The sequence below is a fragment of the Amblyraja radiata genome, chromosome 1 (assembly GCF_010909765.2).
Source record: "Amblyraja radiata isolate CabotCenter1 chromosome 1, sAmbRad1.1.pri, whole genome shotgun sequence".
Lineage (NCBI taxonomy): Eukaryota > Metazoa > Chordata > Chondrichthyes > Rajiformes > Rajidae > Amblyraja > Amblyraja radiata.
In genome coordinates this window covers 51,464,621-51,484,128 of record NC_045956.1, presented here as the reverse complement: position 1 = coordinate 51,484,128, position 19,508 = coordinate 51,464,621, and the positions used below count along the sequence as shown (strand labels likewise).

Genomic DNA, 19,508 nt, shown 5'->3' with positions numbered 1-19,508 from the left:
GGGCTTTTCTGACCTGCCTGTTTTTAGTCAAGTCAAGTCAAGTCAAGTTTATTTGTCACATACACGTACGAGATGTGCAGTGAAATGAAAGTGGCAATGCTCGCGGACTTTTGTGCAAAAGACAAACAACCAAACAACCAAACAAACTATAAACACAATCATAACATACATATACCTTTACATAATAAATAATGGAAGGAAAAACGTTCAGTAGAGTTAGTCCCTGGTGAGATAGGCGTTTACAGTCCGAATGGCCTCTGGGAAGAAACTCCTTCTCAACCTCTCTGTTCTCACCGCATGGCAACGGAGGCGTTTGCCTGACCGTAGCAGCTGGAACAGTCCATTGCAGGGGTGGAAGGGGTCTCTCATGATATTGTTGGCTCTGGAGTTGCACCTCCTGATGTATAGTTCCTGCAGGGGGGCAAGTGAAGTTCCCATAGTGCGTTCAGCCGAACGCACTACTCTCTGCAGAGCCTTCTTGTCCTTGGCAGAGCAATTCCCAAACCAGATGGTAATGTTCCCGGACAAGATGCTTTCCACTGCCGCTGCGTAGAAGCACTGGAGGATCCTCGGAGACACTCTGAATTTCCTCAATTGCCCGAGGTGGTAAAGACGCTGCCTTGCCTTACTCACGAGTGCTGAGGCGTGTGATGCCCATGTCATATCATCGGAGATGTGGACTCCCAGATATTTAAAACAGTTCACCCTATCCACAGGATCCCCATTTATCCTCAATAGAGTGTACGTCCTCGGATGATGTGCCCTCCTAAAGTCCATGATCAGCTCCTTCGTTTTTTTGATGTTCAAGAGGAGGCTGTTATCCTGGCACCAGAGTGCTAGACCAGCCACCTCCTCCCGGTAGGCCTTCTCGTCGTTGTCTGAGATCAGGCCCACCACCACAGTGTCATCAGCAAACTTAATTATTGAGTTGGAGCTGAACCTAGCCACACAGTCATGTGTGTACAGGGAGTACAATAGGGGGCTATTTTAATAAACATTTTAATAAATGTTACACTGCTCCTTGACAAAGGGGGTCAAGTCAACCCATCCCACCTAACTGAAGGTGGAGAAATGGAAGGCAGTATTGCATTCGGAGGGAGGAATGCAGTATTGCATTCACAAGGGGAAGAGCAACAAGCTAAGTATAGAAAGAATAAAAAAAGACCAAAGAGCTGAAAGATATTGAATTAATTCCCACAAAACCAGAAAGAGTGCAGAGAAGATTTACATGGATATTGCATGGGCTTCAGGGCCTGAGTTATGGGCAGAGGTTGGGCGGGCTAGGACTTTATTCCTTGGAGAGCAGGAGGATGGTAGGTTATTTTAAAGAGATGTACAAGATCACAAGGGGAAAACAGAGTAAATGCACTGAGTCTTTTACCTAGGGTAGGAGAATCAAGAACCAGATCAAAGGTCTTCCGAGCGGGTTCTTCAGGTGTCACCGGCACCAATATGAAGCCGCTGGCTTTACTGCCAGCGGCTCGGAAGGCACATCCACCGTCGCCTGCTCCTCGCGTTCCGCGGTCTCCGGAGCGGTTCTCTAGGTGCCCCTGGCACCAATTGAAAGCCGCTGGTTCCACCGCCAGCGGCTTGGAAGGCGAATCCACCGCCGCCCGCTCCCCACGTTCCGCGGTCTCCCGAGCGGGTTCTCCACCTACATGAAGCCGCTGGCTCCACCACCAGCGGCTCGAAAGGCGAATCCACCTCCGCTCGCTACCCGCATTCTGCGGTCTCCCGAGCGACTTGGTCAGTGGGCAGGCATCCCCGTGACCGGGGTTCCCTGGAAGTTCGTGACTGGGGTTCCCCCTAGTCCTGACTTTGCCCCGGACTTTTAGTAGGACCTCTAAGTGGAGGTTCCTGCAAGAAGATGAAAAATCTGAAAAAGTTTTTTTTTTTAAACTTACCTCAGGTTTGTTGCTGGCAGGAGAATCACGTCCATCCTGCCAGTCGTCACGCAATGCGATAGACAATATGACACGCATGCGTACTGGTGGGGTCTTCACGTAGTCACTCACGTGACTCCGAAGTAAAATAACATTTAGAAGACATTTGGACAGGTATGTGGTTTGGAAAGCTTTATAGAGATACTGACCAAATGAGAGCAGTGGGACTCGTGTGGATGGTGTATCTTGGTCGGCAAGGGCAAGTTGTGCTGAAGGGCCTATTTCCATGCGCTATGACTCATACAATTAAGTTGGAGCACCACCTCCCTCCCCTTGTGTCCAATCCAATGAAAACAGATTCCATAGAATTAGTGTGGGGTTCTCACCAAGTGAGATTAGGTGATTAGGTGCAGTATTGATGCTCTACCAGTAGCTGTCACCATTGAGTTGCATAAATCCCATCTCATACTTGCAGATCACTGAAAGATTTCTCGCTTTGCCCTGACAAAATGATCTTCTCCTCAAATTAGCGGCAACAGAACAAATGCCTCCATTCTTTCTACCGGGAGATGTTGCCTGGCCCACTGAGTTACTCCAGCATTTTGTGTCTTTCTTCGGTTTAAACCTGCATCTGCAGTTCCTTCAAATTCCACCGAAACCCCCGGCAAACCATAGGAAGAAGTATCATAGATCATCTTTTCATGTACAAATAAAGAGGGAGCTGGTGAGGGGTTTAATGAGGAGAGATGGCAGTAGCTGGTGACACCCCTGCACAGGTAGCAACTTGAGCAAAACACAAAGTACTGGAGGAACATAGTGGAACATACACGGGGGAACATAGAGGAAGATGACTGAACTTTTATTGCCTTCCCTCACAGTGGGAAACGTTGATTCCGCTGTGTGGGGATGTTCATGTTAAATTCTATCGTGTGTTGTGTTCATTTTATTTGTATGGCTGCCTGTATGGCAACCCAAATCTCGCTGTACCAATTAGTACAGTGACAATAAATGTAAACTTGAACTTGAACTCAGCAGGTCAAGCAGCAACTCAGGATGGAATGGATAGGTTAATGTATGGATCAGGACCCTTCTTCAGATAGCAGTCTGAAGAAGAGCCCCAACTTGAAACGTTGCCTGTCCATTCCCTCCACAGATGCTGCTTGACCTGTTGAATCCCTCCAGCAATTTGTGTTTTGCTCAAGATTTCAGCACCTGCAGTTCTTCACAGTCTGCACAGGTAATAGAAGCTTGTGCATCCCCCGTAACAACTCCCAGCTTACCTTAGGGACTGGTCCAAGGTCAACCCAGTGAAGTCAAAAAATTTGAGGTATTCTTCTGCTACGAACTTGCTGAAGTCATTACTGCAAAGAAAATCGGAAACATGTATTATACACAAGGATGAGAACTTGACATTCTTGTGTCTTCCTAATTGAACAAGAATTGAGATTAACTCAAACGAAGTGGTGGAATAACATTGCAGGTAAGGCAGTATATTTGGAGAACATGCGCCTTTTCGGGTCGGAATCCTTCAGACAAAATTACTTACACTGCATCAGTCTCTCGGAAAATAATATTTAGAGATTAGCACAAAAACAAGCCCTTTGGCCCACCGTGTCCACACCGACCATCGATCACGCGTTCACATTAGTTCCATGCAATTCCGCTTTCTCATCCAAATTAAGGGTTTTTCAAATAAAAGGCCAATTAACCTACATGGCCACACGTATCTTGGATGTGGGAACAAATGGAGCACCCGGAGGAAACACACATGGTCACAGAGAGAACGTACAAATTCCACACAGACAGCACCCGAGGTCAGGATCAAAACTGGGTCTCTGGCTCTATGGGGCAGCAACTCTACTGCTGCGCCACCATTCCTCATGTTCTTCCTCACCTTCTCACAGGAAGGCCATAATCTATTTAGAGAGTAGTTCAATGGCTACTCAACCAATCCCATCCTTACCCAGGTGGCACAGTGGTAGAATTGCTGCCTTACAGCGCCAGAGACCCGGGTTTGATCCTGACTATGGGTGCTGTCTGCACGGAGTTTGCACGCTCTCTCTGTGACTGCATGGGTTTTCTCCGGATGCTCTGATTTCATCCCATATTCCAAAGACTTGCAGGTTTGTAAGTTAATTGGATTCTATAAATTGTCCCCCGTGTGAAGGCTAGGACTAGAGTACTGGTTGGCATGGACCGAAGGACCTGTTTTCACACTGTATCTTTAAACTAAACCTGAAGATCTATTCAAGGATGTGCTCTACTGAAGGACCCCAACCCCCATCCCCTCCTTTGTGCATTAGGTAGGTATGTTGCAAAGCCTACCTGAAGCGTCGCTGAAAATCTGTCGCTGCGGGTGTGCGCGATTTTGGCGCCGTTTAGAGGGGGGCGGGTTTAAAACGCGATTTTCTCTAGGCTGTTCAAATCGAAGATGTTCAGCCTAGTTAATTATTAACGAAAAATCGCTGATAGACCCCGTCGCAAAAGCTATTATTAGTTTTAAAGGCCTCGTATAATAGTTATAGTAGTTTAAAAATCAATCTCTAAATCCGCGACCACCGGCAGCTGTCAGGGTCGCATAGAGCAAACAACTGAAGGTAGGCTGCTTATATTTACATTAAACAGGGCTTCTTAGGATCCCTTTATACAAAGTTTAATATTGCGAGTAGCTCATTTTGGGCCCATTATATCCCGCAGTATTTTTCTGGGCATTTGGGGGCACAAATCTACCGCAATGTGAACGTTCTAAACCAGCGCGTTCCACAGGATCCCACTAGAAAGCTGATTTAAAATGGACTTTAATTTACAGCAATTAAACACTAAATTCCTTCCATTTGGCCTATAAATTAATGTAAATGAGATTTTAAAATCATGTTTTATTGTGAATTATTTATGAATATTATTTGGACACTTAGGCTATTTAAAAATGTTAATCATTTATTAAGAAATGGATAGATGTTTAGATCTAGTAATTGAAGTTTGAAATTAGCTACACTTGGGTAACTAACTAATTATATGCTTTAATTTCAGGTCATCCAAGTAAGATTATTTTATATTTGTTTCAGAATGATTTAATCTACGATAACTGAAAATTTCATTCAGTTCTCTTAATTTTTAAGAAGGTTATGGGCTTTTGACTGTCCACGATCACAGCTTTTTTGTTATGTCCATAGAAAATCAATAGGGAACAAGATGCTAATTTCCGAGTATGAAAATGGCCATAACTTTTTAAATACTTGAGATATGAAAGTGAATTAGGTGTCAAATTAAACTTCTTTTTATGCTTTATCTGATGGGATAAATTACAGACTTGATTTTTTAAATCTCAACATTTTGTAACATTGCTACATTAGGATGATTAGCACTTGTTAGTCCCGTAAGGGTGCGATCATTCAGCACAGACCTGGCATGAGGCACAAGTCATTCACGACTATACAGTCCGACCACATACTTCACCCAATGACCTGCGCCTTTCACTCCCTGGAGTTGCTCTGCCATTCAGGTGGACCTTGCTTGATATTTAATGTTCAACAACCCCAGCTCCAGCAGCTTTTATTAGGGTGGGGAAAGACTTAGCATGACATTATAGGCCCACCACAGATTTTCCAACAGCCTTGGTTCCAGAGCCTTTTTGGATTATCCGTTTTGCCGGATCAATAGAGGTCACGGCCTCCGAGAGGAGTCCCAACGGCACCAGTACGGTCCAACTAAGCCGCCCAGCAGCCAAGACACCAACCTGCAAAGACGGCCTCGGAAGTCAGCTATGTGAACGGATCTGCTGGCCGAAGTTCCAGAGACCCGGCCACTGGTGGCAAAATTGACCCACCGATCGGCATGGATGTCCTGATGAGGTTGAGATCGGGCTGCCTCACCTGGCGTATGCGCCACATTTTTGTTGGGGGGGGGGGGGGGGGGGTTTCAAGGTTCTCCTGTAATTTTATCCGTATTAACAGAGGTTCTGAACCAGTTGCCAGAAAATCAGTGGTGGAACTGTACTTAGTCATAGATGGAAACAGGTCCTTTATCTCACCAAATCCACACTGACCTTTTTTCCCCCATTAATTCTACCCAACCCATAATATTCTCCCCACATTCCCATCAACTCACCCCTCCGTCCCAGATAATACCACTCATCTACACACTTACGTAGAATCATAGAAACATTGAAAATAGGTGCAGGAGGAGGCCATTCGGCCCTTCGAACCAGCACCGCCATTCATTGGGATCATGGCTGATCGTCCCCAATCAATAACCCGTGCCTTCTCCCCATATCCCTTGACTCCACTAGCCCCTAGAGCTCTATCTAACTCTCTCTTAAATCCATCCAGTGATTTCGCCTCCACTGCCCTTTGTGGCAGGAAATTCCACAAATTCACAACTCTCTGGGTGAAAATGTTTCTCACCTCAGTCTTAAGTGGCCTCTACTTTACTCTAAGACTGTGGCCCCTGGTTCTGGACTCGCCCAACATTGGGGACATTTTTTCCTGCATCTAGCTTGTCCAGTCCTTCTACAATTTTATATGTTTCTATAAGATGCCCCCTCATCCCTCTAATTGCGGCAATTCATAATGGTCTCAGAACCAGCACATTTTTGGGATGTGGGAAATAAAACAAAATTCGCACTGGAGGTCAGGAATTAACCTGGGTTTCAGGAGCTGTGACGCATCAGCTCTCTAGCTGCAAACTTGGCAGTGACATTAATTAACCTTGGAGATCGTATCTATGGAATCAGAGTAGCTGGGCGAGGGTGGTTAAATGGCATGAACAATGCTTCCCGATGGCCCTGCTTTTACTTAGCACAACATGCCACACTGCTTCTAACCTCTCTACCCCCATTCTCTTCCTTTTTAATGCCATGTTGAAGTCAGCGCCGCCCACGCTGAATGCTCTGTAACCATAGCTCCGATGTTGAAGCAGCAGGCCCAACACTCCTGAGCTTCAACGGCGATCCAGGTAAGGCATCGCCCGCTCCGCGATGTATCCAGCGCTGCGCCGCCGCTGCTGAAGCTCTGGTCCGGTCCCCGGCAGGAAAGGCCGCTCCAATCCAGGTGGTAGACCGCGAGGAGGGGGGGTGAGGACACGACTCGGAGAATAGTCGCGTCCTCGCCAGGAAGTATCCCCCTTATCCTACCCCCCTCCTCCCTCACATAGAAACACTAAAGAAATCTCTAAAACATACTTTTAAAACTGACTAAAAATTAAAAAAGACAGAAAAACAGACACTGTAGGCAGAGGCTGCCATCAATGCGGCACCCCTAGTGGCCCTGCTGTTTCCAACATAATTATAAAGAGATGGCAGTCATGAATATATGCAACAGTATTTCTCATGTAGTGTTATGCAACATCATTATGCAAACCACACTGCTGTCCAAATAAATCTAGCTCATGGGTGTTCAACTGAAAATCATGAGGTGGATTAAAAATAAATCTGAACCAGTACATTTTCCACGTCCACACTTCAGAACAAAACTGCCTCCTGACTAAGCTTGGATTGGTTTCAATGAAAAAAATGGCACGGATCACAAAGTTAAAAATTGAGAGGTATGAAGAGGGATGTGCATGTGATTATTGGATATGAAGAAGGTTTTTGCCCAATTTTACCAACTTCAGCTCTGTAAAGGGGGATCCGCAAGTGGGAGTTAGCCACGGTAGGCTTGCTGGAGGTTGCCTTTAGTGCAGGGGCTCCACAAGGAACTGTGCTGGCTCCGTTCCTGTTTACCATCTACACAGCGGATCTCCAATATAACACCAACAGCTGCTTTTTGCAGAAGTTTTCGGATGACACAGCTGTTGTCGGCCTCATTAAAGGGGGCAATGAGGAGGAGTATAGAGACATAATAAGTAACTTTGTGGAGTGGAGTACACACAATAACCTTCATCTTAACACCAAAAAAACCAAGGAGATAGTTGTGGACTTCAGGAGGGGGAGGAGGAGGACTCAAGCAACACCAATCACCATTAAGGGCACTGAGGTGGAGGTGGTCGCTAACCACAGGTACCTTGGGGTGCAGCTTGACAGTGAGCTGAACTGGAAGTGTCATATGGAGGCGGTGTACAGGAAGGGACAAAGCCGACTGTATTTTTTAAGGAGGCTGAGGTCATTTAACATCTGCCAACCCCTACTGTGCAGTGTCTACCATTCAGTGGTGGCCAGTGCTCTGTTTTTTGCTGTGGCCTGTTGGGGAGATGGCGCCCGCATAGCGGACAAAAACAGACTGGACAAGCTAATCAGGAAGGCCGGCTCAGTGGTCGGGGCTGAGCAACGAACGGTCCAGCAGGTGGCAGAGGCCAGAACTCTGAACAAACTGGGTTCAATAATGACCAACCCCACTCACCCACTCCATGCCCTGAAGGTGATCAAGAGGAGCATCTTCAGTCAGAGGCTGATTGCACCAATGTGCAAAACTGAGAGACATAGGAAGTCCTGTTTACCAGCTGCTATAAGGTTATATAATGCGCATAAATAACTGCACTTTTTTTTTAATTAATTGTATTTTAACTTGTATTTTAACTTGTATTTTAACTTGTTAAGTATGGAAGCCATTTGAGGAAATGTGTGGTGTTATGTCTGTCTTGAAGCTGTCGTGGCACTGTAATTTCCTGTAAAGGATTATTAAAGGTATAATCAATCAATCAATCAAAGAACATACATAGAATGAAAAGTTTATTCCCTGGAGCACTCAAGCATGAAACAGGCAAAGTGAGTTCAGAAGGTCAACAACATCATGTACAAGATCATGAAGGGAATAGATAGCGTAGATGCAGTCTTTTACCCAGAATAAGAAAATCGAGAACCAGAAATCATAGGCTTAAGGTGAGAGGGAAAAGATTTAATAGGAACCTCTTAAGGAGCAACTTTCTTTTTAAATACCGCAAAGGGTGGTAGGCATATGGAACAAGCTGTCAGAGGAGGTAGATGTGGCACATACTATAAGAATATTTAAAAGTCATTTAGACAGACACGGATAGGAAAGGTTGAGAGACCTGGGCCAAATGCGAGCAGGTGGGACTGGTGTAGATGGTGCATCTTGGTTGGCAGGGGCAAGTTGGGTCGAAGGGCCTATTTCCACGCTGTATGATTCTATAACAGTACAGTGTAACAGGCCCTTCAGCCCCCAATGTCCGTAGCAAACAGAAAGCCATTCAGGATTGACATGGAAAATAATGAATTATGTTGTTCTGTCTCTCAAAAATAAGTTTAGAATTCATGATTACAAGGGGGCATTGTCAGGGAAAGGCAATGCCCACTGTTTCTATATTTCCTCATTACACAGGAAGCCGCAGAGGAAGAACAATTCCATTCCCAATATAATTTTCCCTTTAACCCATTCTCTCTGCATCTCCATTAAATCCCAGATTCTAATACTAACATTACACATCAAAGGCAATTTAACAGTGGCCAATTGACCAAACCAACTGGCACATCTTTGGGATGTGGGAGGAGAACCAGTGGAATCTGGGGAAACCCATTATCGTCACAGAGAGAATGTACAAATTCAGCATAGGCATCAGAGGTCACCATTGAAACAAGGTCACTGCAGGGCTGTGAGACAACAACTTCACTCGCTGTGCCATTGAGCCAGCCCATTCAATCCTGGCAAGTAATGTAACTGCAAGAGAGTCATGCTGGATTTCAATAAAAGGAACTATCATCATCGCCACTTCCCTACACTGGTCATGCAAAGGTTTAACTGCAATTTTAGCGAACAACTGAGGAAGAATGCTCAATTAGACACATCAGCTTTTGTTCCCAGTATGGTGATCAACACTTTGGGATTAGGGGGTGGGGGAGATAGAGGGGGGAGGAAATGAGTGGAGATGAATGACAGGCAAGGGAAGTAAGCAGACAAGAGAAGAAAATAATCCATGTATACTAAAGAGCAGGACTACAGGCCTTTCCAAGGATTTTATAGCAATTAAAAGCATTATGGTGTAAAACATGAGGCCTTCAGATAACAGGCCAACTAATCTGCTCAAAGTGTTGATCGGTTGATAAATATTGGATAGGCCACCTGATGAACTTTCTTGGTTAGATTTGATCCTGAAGATGGCTGCTCTGGTAACACCGAGGCACCATCCCAGGCAATATCATGGTGAATGTCATCTGCAGCTGCTCTGGTGCGAACACATCTTTCCAACATGGTGACCAGCACTGCAAACAACACTACAGCCAAGGCCTTTATTCTACCGCTGCACCACTGTGCCGCCCTTAGCTGGGAAGATACTGCTCCCGAATACTTTCAAACTAGTCTAGTCAATGCAACAAGTTGGCCTTGCAACAAATCAAACTCAGGACAGCAAAAGCTTCCGGCAGATATTAATACACAGACAGGGGGCTCAGACTTACTTTTTACCCAGGTGTCGAGCAACATCCGATCGCTTGAACCCTTCTAGATTGTACAGTCGCTTGGCCAACCTCTTGGCTGCTTCCAGGTCACTCTTATTGCCATTGGTTACCAGGTCCGTACCACTGTGGAGCGATGGCTGCTCCATGCTGCCCATTTCAAGGGCCCCATCCGTACGCATTTCTTTCAGGCCACAGTCACTGTAATAGAGAGGAGAGGAGGGGGTTAGCACCAGGGTGAAGGGTTTCAGGAAATAAAACGCATTTGAACTTCTAGAGCCACCAACATCTTAATAGCACCAAACTAATCCAACACCCGAGAATATCTCAGACCAATTTATTGAATGGAGACAAAAAGAAGCATTCTAAAAAGGCAATTCCATTGCGCAAGGGAGAGCAAGAAAACATAATTCACAGGGGGCATCTTTAATCAATTATTTTAAAATGTACAATTGAATGGTTTCCCAAATTGTTCAGATTTATCCTAGATATTAACCATCCTTCTATTCCCCGCCCGTAGGTACCGCTCCTGAATAATTTTGACCGTATCTGATGATATACCCATTTGTTTGCACACCTATATCTGAGGGAAAAGACAAGTTACCTGTGCAGCTTTTAAATGGTCTTAAGACACAAATTAAATGTCCTTGAATCTTAGCTCAAGATTTAATCATTTAATTATCATTTGTACTGTACAGACTAATGAAATTCTTAGATGCAACAGCAATATAGGCTCATCAATGCAATAATTCAATAAATCAATATACAAGAAACAATAAATTGCCAGCTCTGCTAGGTAACCAGAACATAGTGCAAACTGAAGTACGCAGTGCAACATACAATTCAATTTCCAGCCATCTCCTCGCCTTCCACAGTGACCACTCCCTCCTTAGTTCACTACTCACCCTTTCCCACACATACCACCTCCCCCCAGGTAGTTTCCCCATGCAACCACAGGAGATGCAACACTTGTCCCTCACATCCATCCAGGAACCCAGCAGTCCTTCCTGGTGAGAAAGTGGTTCACGTGCACCTCCTTTAACATTGCCTATTGTATTTGGTGGTTCTGACGTGGCCTCCTTCATATCAGCAAGACCAGGTGTGGACTCGGCGACCATTTCGCCAAGTTCTTGCACTCAGTCTGCCAAGGCTTGCTGGATCTCCCAGTTGCTAACCATTTCAACCCCCCCTTCCCATATTGACCTCCCACTCCTGGGCCAGAGAGCACTGGAGGAACAGCACCTCGTATTCCACTTGAGAAGCTTACAACCTAATGGTATGAACATTGGTATATACAATTTTAAGTAACTAACATAAACAATTCTTCATTACTTCTCCTCTTCTCTTCCCTTCCCTGTATCCCACCTGGACTCACACCCATGTTGCCCCATCCCGCACCCGTTCCACCTACATTCCTTCTTCTAACTTCACAATTCACACCCTTCTATTTTTAATCTCAGATTTGTCTTTTCATCTCTGGTCTTTGTTTAACCATGAACCCATTAAAAAAAACCTTTGCGTGTATCCACCTATCACTCACCGGACTTTGTCCTTCCCTGCCTCTGTGCCAGCTTCTCCCCCACCACAATCAGTCTGAGGAAGGGTCCTGACCCAAAACATCACCTATCCATCTTCTCCATAGATGCTGCCTGACCCGCTGAGTTACTCGAGCATGGTGTCTTTTTGTTTTGTAAAATCACATCTGCAGTTCCTTGCATCTCTATTAAAAGTCCATAACAGCTTGATGCTGAGGTAGGGTTGTGCAGTCGTATAACAGCTGAATGGTTGATGGGAAGAAGTTGTTCATGAACCTGGAGGTCAGAGTTCTCAGGTTTCTGCACCTTTTTCCCTCCCCGATGGTAGCTGCGAGATGAGAGGTGGGTCGTTGATGATATTGCCCGCCTTTTCAAGGCTGTGCTTCCTCCAAATCCTTTCAATGGGGGCGAGGAGAAAACCCAGAAGACTGGGAGACGTCCACCACTTTCTGCAGCCTTCTTCGTTCTAGGACACTCAAGTCACTGAAGCAGGCCGTGATGCAACCAGTCGGTATACACTCCAGCGTACACCTGCAGAGGTGCAACAGTGCATTCAGCAACATGCTGAATCTCCTCAACCTTCCGAGGGAGAGGAGGCATTGCTGAGCTTTGATTGCGATTTCCATCAATGTGTTTAGCACAGGACAGATCTTCAAACATGTGCATGCCCAGGAATGTGAAGCTCTTGACTCTTTTCATCATCGTTTTTCATCTGCCAATGAAGACAGGTTTATGGACCATCAGCTTACTCTTCCTGAAAATCAACGATCAGCTCCTTGATCTTGCCAAGGTTCAGAGGTAGATTGTTCTTCGAGCACCAATTAGATTGTCATCTGACTCAACATTATTTATTATTCTGCCAACAACAGGGTATTATCTGCAAATTTAAAGTTGGAGCGATGTCTGGTGACACTGTCATGGATATACAGAGAGTAGAGCTGGGGACTGAACACACAGCTATGAGTACCCCTGTGCTGCTGGTTATTGAGGAAGTGTTGTTGCCAATTCACACTGATTGAGGTCTGCAGATGGGGAAATAGAGGATCCGGCTGCATAGGGACAAGCAGAGAGAGACCTATTTCCCAGAATGTGACAACGAGTTTAGATGGGATGATGGCATTGAACGCTGAGCTGCAGTTGGCAAACAACAGCCTGACATACATGTTCTTGTTGTCCAAGTTTAGATACTCTTTTATATTCCCGAGCTCCAACAAGAAATTGCAGAGAATTGTGCAGACATTCACACAAGCCAACCTCCCTTCCATTGACTCCATTTATACCTCAAGCTGCCTCGGCAAGGTCACCAGCAGCATAATCAAGGACGAGTCTCACCCTGGTCACTCCCTCCTCTCCCCTTTCCCATCAGGCAAGAGGTACAGAAGTGTGAAAACGCACACCTCTGGATTCAAAGACAGTTTCTTCCCAGATGTTATCGGGCAACTGAACCATCCTACCAACAACTAGAGAGCAGTCCTGAGTACTATCTACCTCATTGAAAACCCTCAAACTATCTTTAATCGGACTTTACCTTGCACCAAATGTTATTCCCTTTATCATGTATCTGTACACTACGGACGGCTTGATTGAAATCAATGTGTACTCTTTCCGCTGACTGGTTAGCATGCAACAAAAAACTTATCATCACAGTACCTCGGTACATCTGACAATAAACGAAACTAAACCGCGCTGCATTTGATCCAATCCTGATGGCTTGGTCAAAATAACCCTCACTTGCTATTGTCTATGACTTTACCATGGAATGGAACTAAAGAGATTAAAGCAACCGTGTTGCCAGGCAGTGCAATGCTGAAAAATGCTGATCACTTACACCACTGTCCACCAGTAGCCTCCAACCCAGGCCTTCGGTTATTGGATAAACCCTAATCAAAAACATCTTACGAAAACCGGGTCTGATTTTATTCCTTGGAGTAATAAAATCAGACCCAGAACCTGGTCATGCAGAGACCAGAGATTCCAAGGATTAGTCTAGATTTCCAAACACATTTACTATGGAATTTGACACGTTGGCAGCAATTTTTTACATAGCATTCTGCCAAGAATTCTCACCCTCTTAAATATTTGGTGCAATCAAACTGCAGCTTCTGATGTGAAACACTAGATTATATTATATCACCTTGCTTATAGAAAACCATTCAGCCTGGTTGCTCTGGTTTCCTCCCACACTCCAAAGACATGCAGATTTGTAGGCTAATTGGCTTCATTAAAGTGGTAAATTGTAGTGTGTAGGATGGTATTAGTGTATGGGGATCACTGGTCAGCGCGGACTTGTTAGGCCAATGGGGCCCATTTCCACGTTGTATCTCTAAACTATACAGCATAGAACGCACCTTGGCAAAGGAGATACAAAGTTGCGGAGACAGGTTTGACTTAATGGCCTCGAGGCTCAAAGACAAGGTTACATCTTGCTGTATATTACATCCAATCTGCACAAGTTCAAAAAATGCCTCAAAACTCATTGGCCGGCGGTTCATTCTACAGCAAGACAATGATCCCAAACATGCTGTTAAACAATACTGCCTTTTATATGCTGAAGAGAAAACTGAAGGGGACTTGCCCCCAAAATAAGCATAAGCTAAAAATATGCACACACACACACACACACATATATATATATACTGCTGTAATTTCTACATGGTGAAACCAAAATGTATAAAAATGGCCTTTATTAAAATCTGACATTGTGCACTTTCACCACGTGATTTTTTTCTATTACAAATCTCAAATTGTGGAGTACAGGGACAAATAAATAAATGATGAGTCGGTCCCAAACATTATGGAGGGCACTTTATATCAAATACCATCCTGAAAATGTAACAGTCAAGGAGATAGAATTTGGTTTGAATTCATCAAACAATTATTATGCCCAAAAGTCCAATTAGCTCACGGACTGCCTATCTTGTTCCATAGTCTTCCACCACCAATACCAAGATTCAAATTATTTTTTATGTAGCAGTTTGGTTGCAGAAAATAAATTGAGCAATTTCTTCAAAAAATCCAGATACACAAACAAAAGAGAGCCTCGAGAATGACAATACTCATTGGTCCATAGTACACCAAACATATCTGCAGCAAGTGCACATAAATTCCCACTCACTCACAGCACTCCATCTCAGTAAAATGTATCTTCCATACTAGCCACAACCTCACGTTTCACACTTCTGTACTTGTTTCCCGTTTAAAAGAGGCTACACAAGGACAGTGGGGTTAAATCTCACACAATGCTGAAAAAGGTTCTGGACACTCCCATGCAATTGAAGAAGCTATTTTGCTCCTCCTGTGGTGTGACCTCAGGTATTTCATTGTTGGTAGCTGGTGATGTCACAGCAGATCATTCTTTACTGCTGAACAAATAATGCAACTCTTTGTCACTAAGCAAATGCTTCCACCTTAGTTCTATTTGCCCCTCGTTTGCAAAGACCACTCACTCACCAAGAGCATAATCTCTCTTCCCTCCCTCCTTGCCCAAATTCAACCGGTGCAGTTACCACAAGATTACCTGTCCATTATTCCCTTGGATGAGCTCCAATCTTCCACAACTTTCATCTCACACTCTGTTGCCCAGTTCCTGATCAACAATACATTCATCACACTGATTGTGCTCACCCAGACTAACACCTCAAGGTTATAGATTTCATTACTTTTGTTCAACCCCTTTCATCTCTTCCAATCTCTGGGACCTCTTGTCTCCACTTACTTTGTACCACAGTTGGTTCCCATAGCTTCATCCAGAGGCCCTACCCATTCATAAATCATTTTCTCAGTCATACAAGCTTGCTTTCTTTCTTAAATCCAATATATCAAAAAAGGACACAAAGTGCTGGAGTTAGTACGTTCTCCCCGAGAGTTTCTGCATTCTCCCCGTGACCACGGGGGTGGTGCTCTGGTTTCCTCCCACACTCCAAAGACATACAGGTCTGTAGGCTAATTGGTTTCGATAAAGATTGTAAATTGTCCAGAGTGTGTAGGATAATGTTAGTGTACGGGGATCGCTGGTCCGTGCGGACTCGGCTCTAAACTAAACTCAGCAGATCAGGGAGCATCTCTGGAGAACATGGCTAGGGACGTTTCGGGTCAAGACACTTCTTCAGACTGATGAAGAGTCTCGACCTGAAATGTCACCTGTCTGTTCTTCATTGATGCTGCCTGACCTGCAGAGTTACTCCAGCACTTTGATGTTCTTTTGCATATTAACCAGCATGTTGTCAATAATTGCACTAGCCAACAAATATGTCCACCTCCATACATAATATTTTCTACCCCCAATGTTTTGCACAAGGTGAGAGTATGGAATTGTTTCTGTGGTTTCAGCTGGGCACCAATTCTAACTAACACAAGCAACTGATGAAGAAACTTGGGAGTCAAACTAAGGACTGGCAGATGGAAGCGTTTCCTTCACACGGAATAATAGCAAGTGTGTTGAGTAGACTTGGAGAGAGATGTTAATGAAGAAACTACAAGGTTGAGCAGTGATGGTAGAGGAAGTGTAAAGAACAAAGGTATGAATATTAGGTTTATTATCGACACATGTGCAGAGGTACAGTGAAGAGCTTTGTTGTACATGCTATCCATTCAGATCAGATAATACTTACATAAATATAATGAAGCCAAACTCAAGTACAATTGGTAGAGCAAAAGGGAAGATAGAGAGGGCAGAATATAGTTTTCAGCATTGCAGCACATCAGTCCCAGAGACTAAAGTCTAATGTCTGCAAGTGAATCGAACATATCCAGCTTATGGAAGGACCGTTCAAAAGGCTGTTAACAGAGGGGAAGAAGCTGTTTAAGTTTGTTGGTGCATGCTTTCAAGCTTCTGTATATTTATTTATGCAAATAAAGATAGGCAAAATGTTCTTCCTTGCAAGAATCACAATCATTGTCAGCACAGTGGTGCAGCGGTAGAGTTGATGCCTTACAGTGCCAGAGACCTTGGGTTGATCTTGACTACGGGTGCTTGCCTGTATGGAGTGACCACATGGGTTGTCTCCAACATTTCCTCACACATTTCCAAGATGTGCAAGTTTGCAGATTAATTAGCTTCTGTAAATTGCCCCTAATGTTTCGGATAGAACTAGTGTATGGGGATAGACACAAAGTGCTGGAGTAACTCAGCGGGTCAGGCAGCATCTCTGGAGAAAAAGGAAGGGAGATGGTTCAAGTCAGGACCCTTCTTCAGACTCCTGATTGCTGGGCGGCGCAGACTCTGAGCTGCAGGACCCATATCATCGCTGTATCCCAAAAACTATCATATAATATAATAACTTATCATATAATTATCCAGTAAATTAAGGAAAAGTGGTTAGCACTAAAAATGATTACAAGGTCGAGTCTTTAGTTTGCTTCTAAACTGCAGTCATTTCATATACAGCATGACCAGATATAACTCCAGATAGAACTATTCTTAGTGAAGTTACTGGAGAGATAAATAGTGACAAGAACATACAAGTTTCCAGCACACCTGGTGCAAATGTAACTTTGAATTCAACAAGGAGGGGAAGATGCCACAGTTTAACGTCTGAACTGAAAGATAACACTTCCAACTGTACAGAATTCCCTCGGCACTGCAGAAGTGTCAGCTTCCACTTTCATCAGGATACTCGGAGTAGTTTTTTGGACCCAAGATTCTGACTCAGAAAATACACAGCCTGTTTCCCAATGAACCACAGGTGCATGCAAGACGTCAATAGCAAACACCGCAAAACGTTTGTACAGCATCCCTATCCCATTTTAAAACCAATAGTTGTTCCTCATAAAGCTATAAAGACAGATATATAAATATAAATCAACAAGGGGCTTAAGTTCCTCATTCTTTAACTTGATGCTGCATAATATATTAACGGGTAAGGATTCAGTTTACATTTAGTTTAAAGAATTGTGGTACAAATTACACAATATACAAATTGGAGTTTCTGATCTTTTACAATCATTTATAACCACTCCTACCCACAAAACCAGCCTCACCCCCCGAGTGAAAGGACAATGATAAAGTTCCCCCTTGTGACTATTAAAGATAACACAGTAAATTAGGATGCCTTTTTCCATGACTGTAAAACTAAAATGTTTCTGCAACTTTGGTCATTTTTAGCAATTTAAAAATCAAATGATGGGCTAACTGCATCTAAAAGTCCCAATTTTGCAGGATTCATAAAAATACACCAAATTACTACCAATTATTTCAGTGCAACAGGAAAGATTCTTTGCTAGAAGAAATTGGTTTCCATAATTTGTCTGACCCCGCAGGCAGAGGCACAGAATCTTTTACATCTGTGTATTTACAAATGAGCTCGGGAAGAAATCCAAGCCCGAGCATCACCAGGAAATCCATGTAAATCCACAAGCACTTAGGGCTACTGTTGGCACTAAAATGAAGAAACTCTCTCTCATGGTTTAAGCTGGGTCTTGAGTGCCAGAATAAGACAGAATTAGATTGATCGGCAAACCATTTGGTTCTGCATTGCAAATGAATGTGATAAACTTGGATATACACAAAAAGCTGGAGTAACTCAGCAGGTCAGACAGCATCTCTGGAATTAGGTGACGTTTCAGGTCAAGACCCTCCTTCAGACACGAAACGTCACCTACTTTGTGTGTCTATTTTCGGTTTAAACCAGCATCTGCAGTTTCTTCCTACGCATGATAAATTTGGAAACATTTAAGTTACTGGTTCTGTGTTTTGAGCACAAGGACATTGATGAAGTAAGCAGCTACGAATTACATGGACTAATTTTAAAGCAGGTAGGAAAATAGATATATGTGAAGGTGAAAGCAACACAGTTCTGTGCTGTAACTGAGATATGTTGAAGTTAGCATCACGTTTCAGCAAATATTAGGAAGGCAAATGGAATGTTGGCTTCATTGGAAAAGAGACGGAGTTTAAAATTCAGGCCGTCTTGCTACAACTATACAGAGCTTTTGGTGAAATGATACCTGAAGTTCTGTAACACATTTTTAATCTCTCGATTTACTCGAAGAGGGATATATCTGGGATGCAGTTTACTTTAGTTTAGAGATACTGCACAGAAACAGGCCCTTCAGCCCACCATGTCCGTGCCGATCAGTGATCAGCTCATACACTAGCATCGTCCTGCACTCTAGGGACAATTTACAATTTTACTGAAGCCCCAATTAACCTACAAATATGTACGTCTTGAGTGTGGCAAGAAACCGAAGCACCCGGTGAAAACCCAGGCGGTCACAGGAAGAACGTGCAAACTCCCACACCCTTGCTTGGTCCAAGTGTTTCCAACACTACCAACTGGGACACTAGAGTCAGGTCGGGCACTGCAGAGTAAATAAGTATAGAAGTTGGGATGTAATGTTAAAATTGTACAAGTAGCAATGTTACAAAATTTTGAGATTTAAAAAATCAAGTCTGTAATTTATCCCATCAGATAAAGCATAAAAAGAAGTTTAATTTGACACCTAATTCACTTTCATATCTCAAGTATTTAAAATGTTATGGCCATTTTCATACTCGGAAATTAGCATCTTGTTCCCTATTGATTTTCTATGGACATAACAAAAAAGCTGTGATCGTGTGCAGTCAAAAGACCATAACCTTCTTAAAAATTAAGAGAACTGAATGAAATTTTCAGTTATCGTAGATTGAACCATTCTGAAACAAATATAAAATAATCTTACTTGGATGACCTGAAATTAAAGCATATAATTAGTTAGTTACCCAAGTGTAGCTAATTTCAAACTTCAATTACTAGATCTAAACATCTA

The 19,508-nt window shown here is 43.7% G+C and overlaps 1 protein-coding gene across 12 annotated transcripts in view; it reads right to left on the bottom strand.

Annotated features, from left to right (window-relative positions):
- psd3 (pleckstrin and Sec7 domain containing 3) overlaps positions 1-19,508 on the bottom strand; it is a 480,227-nt gene that overhangs the window by 162,103 nt on the left and 298,616 nt on the right. For all 12 annotated transcript variants that reach the window (XM_033021839.1, XM_033021856.1, XM_033021848.1 and 9 more), the window contains 2 exons: positions 10,231-10,428; positions 3,164-3,244 (listed from right to left, as the gene is read on the bottom strand). In XM_033021839.1, the coding sequence (XP_032877730.1) occupies positions 3,164-3,244; positions 10,231-10,428 (279 nt within the window). The remainder of the gene's footprint in view (positions 1-3,163; positions 3,245-10,230; positions 10,429-19,508) is intronic.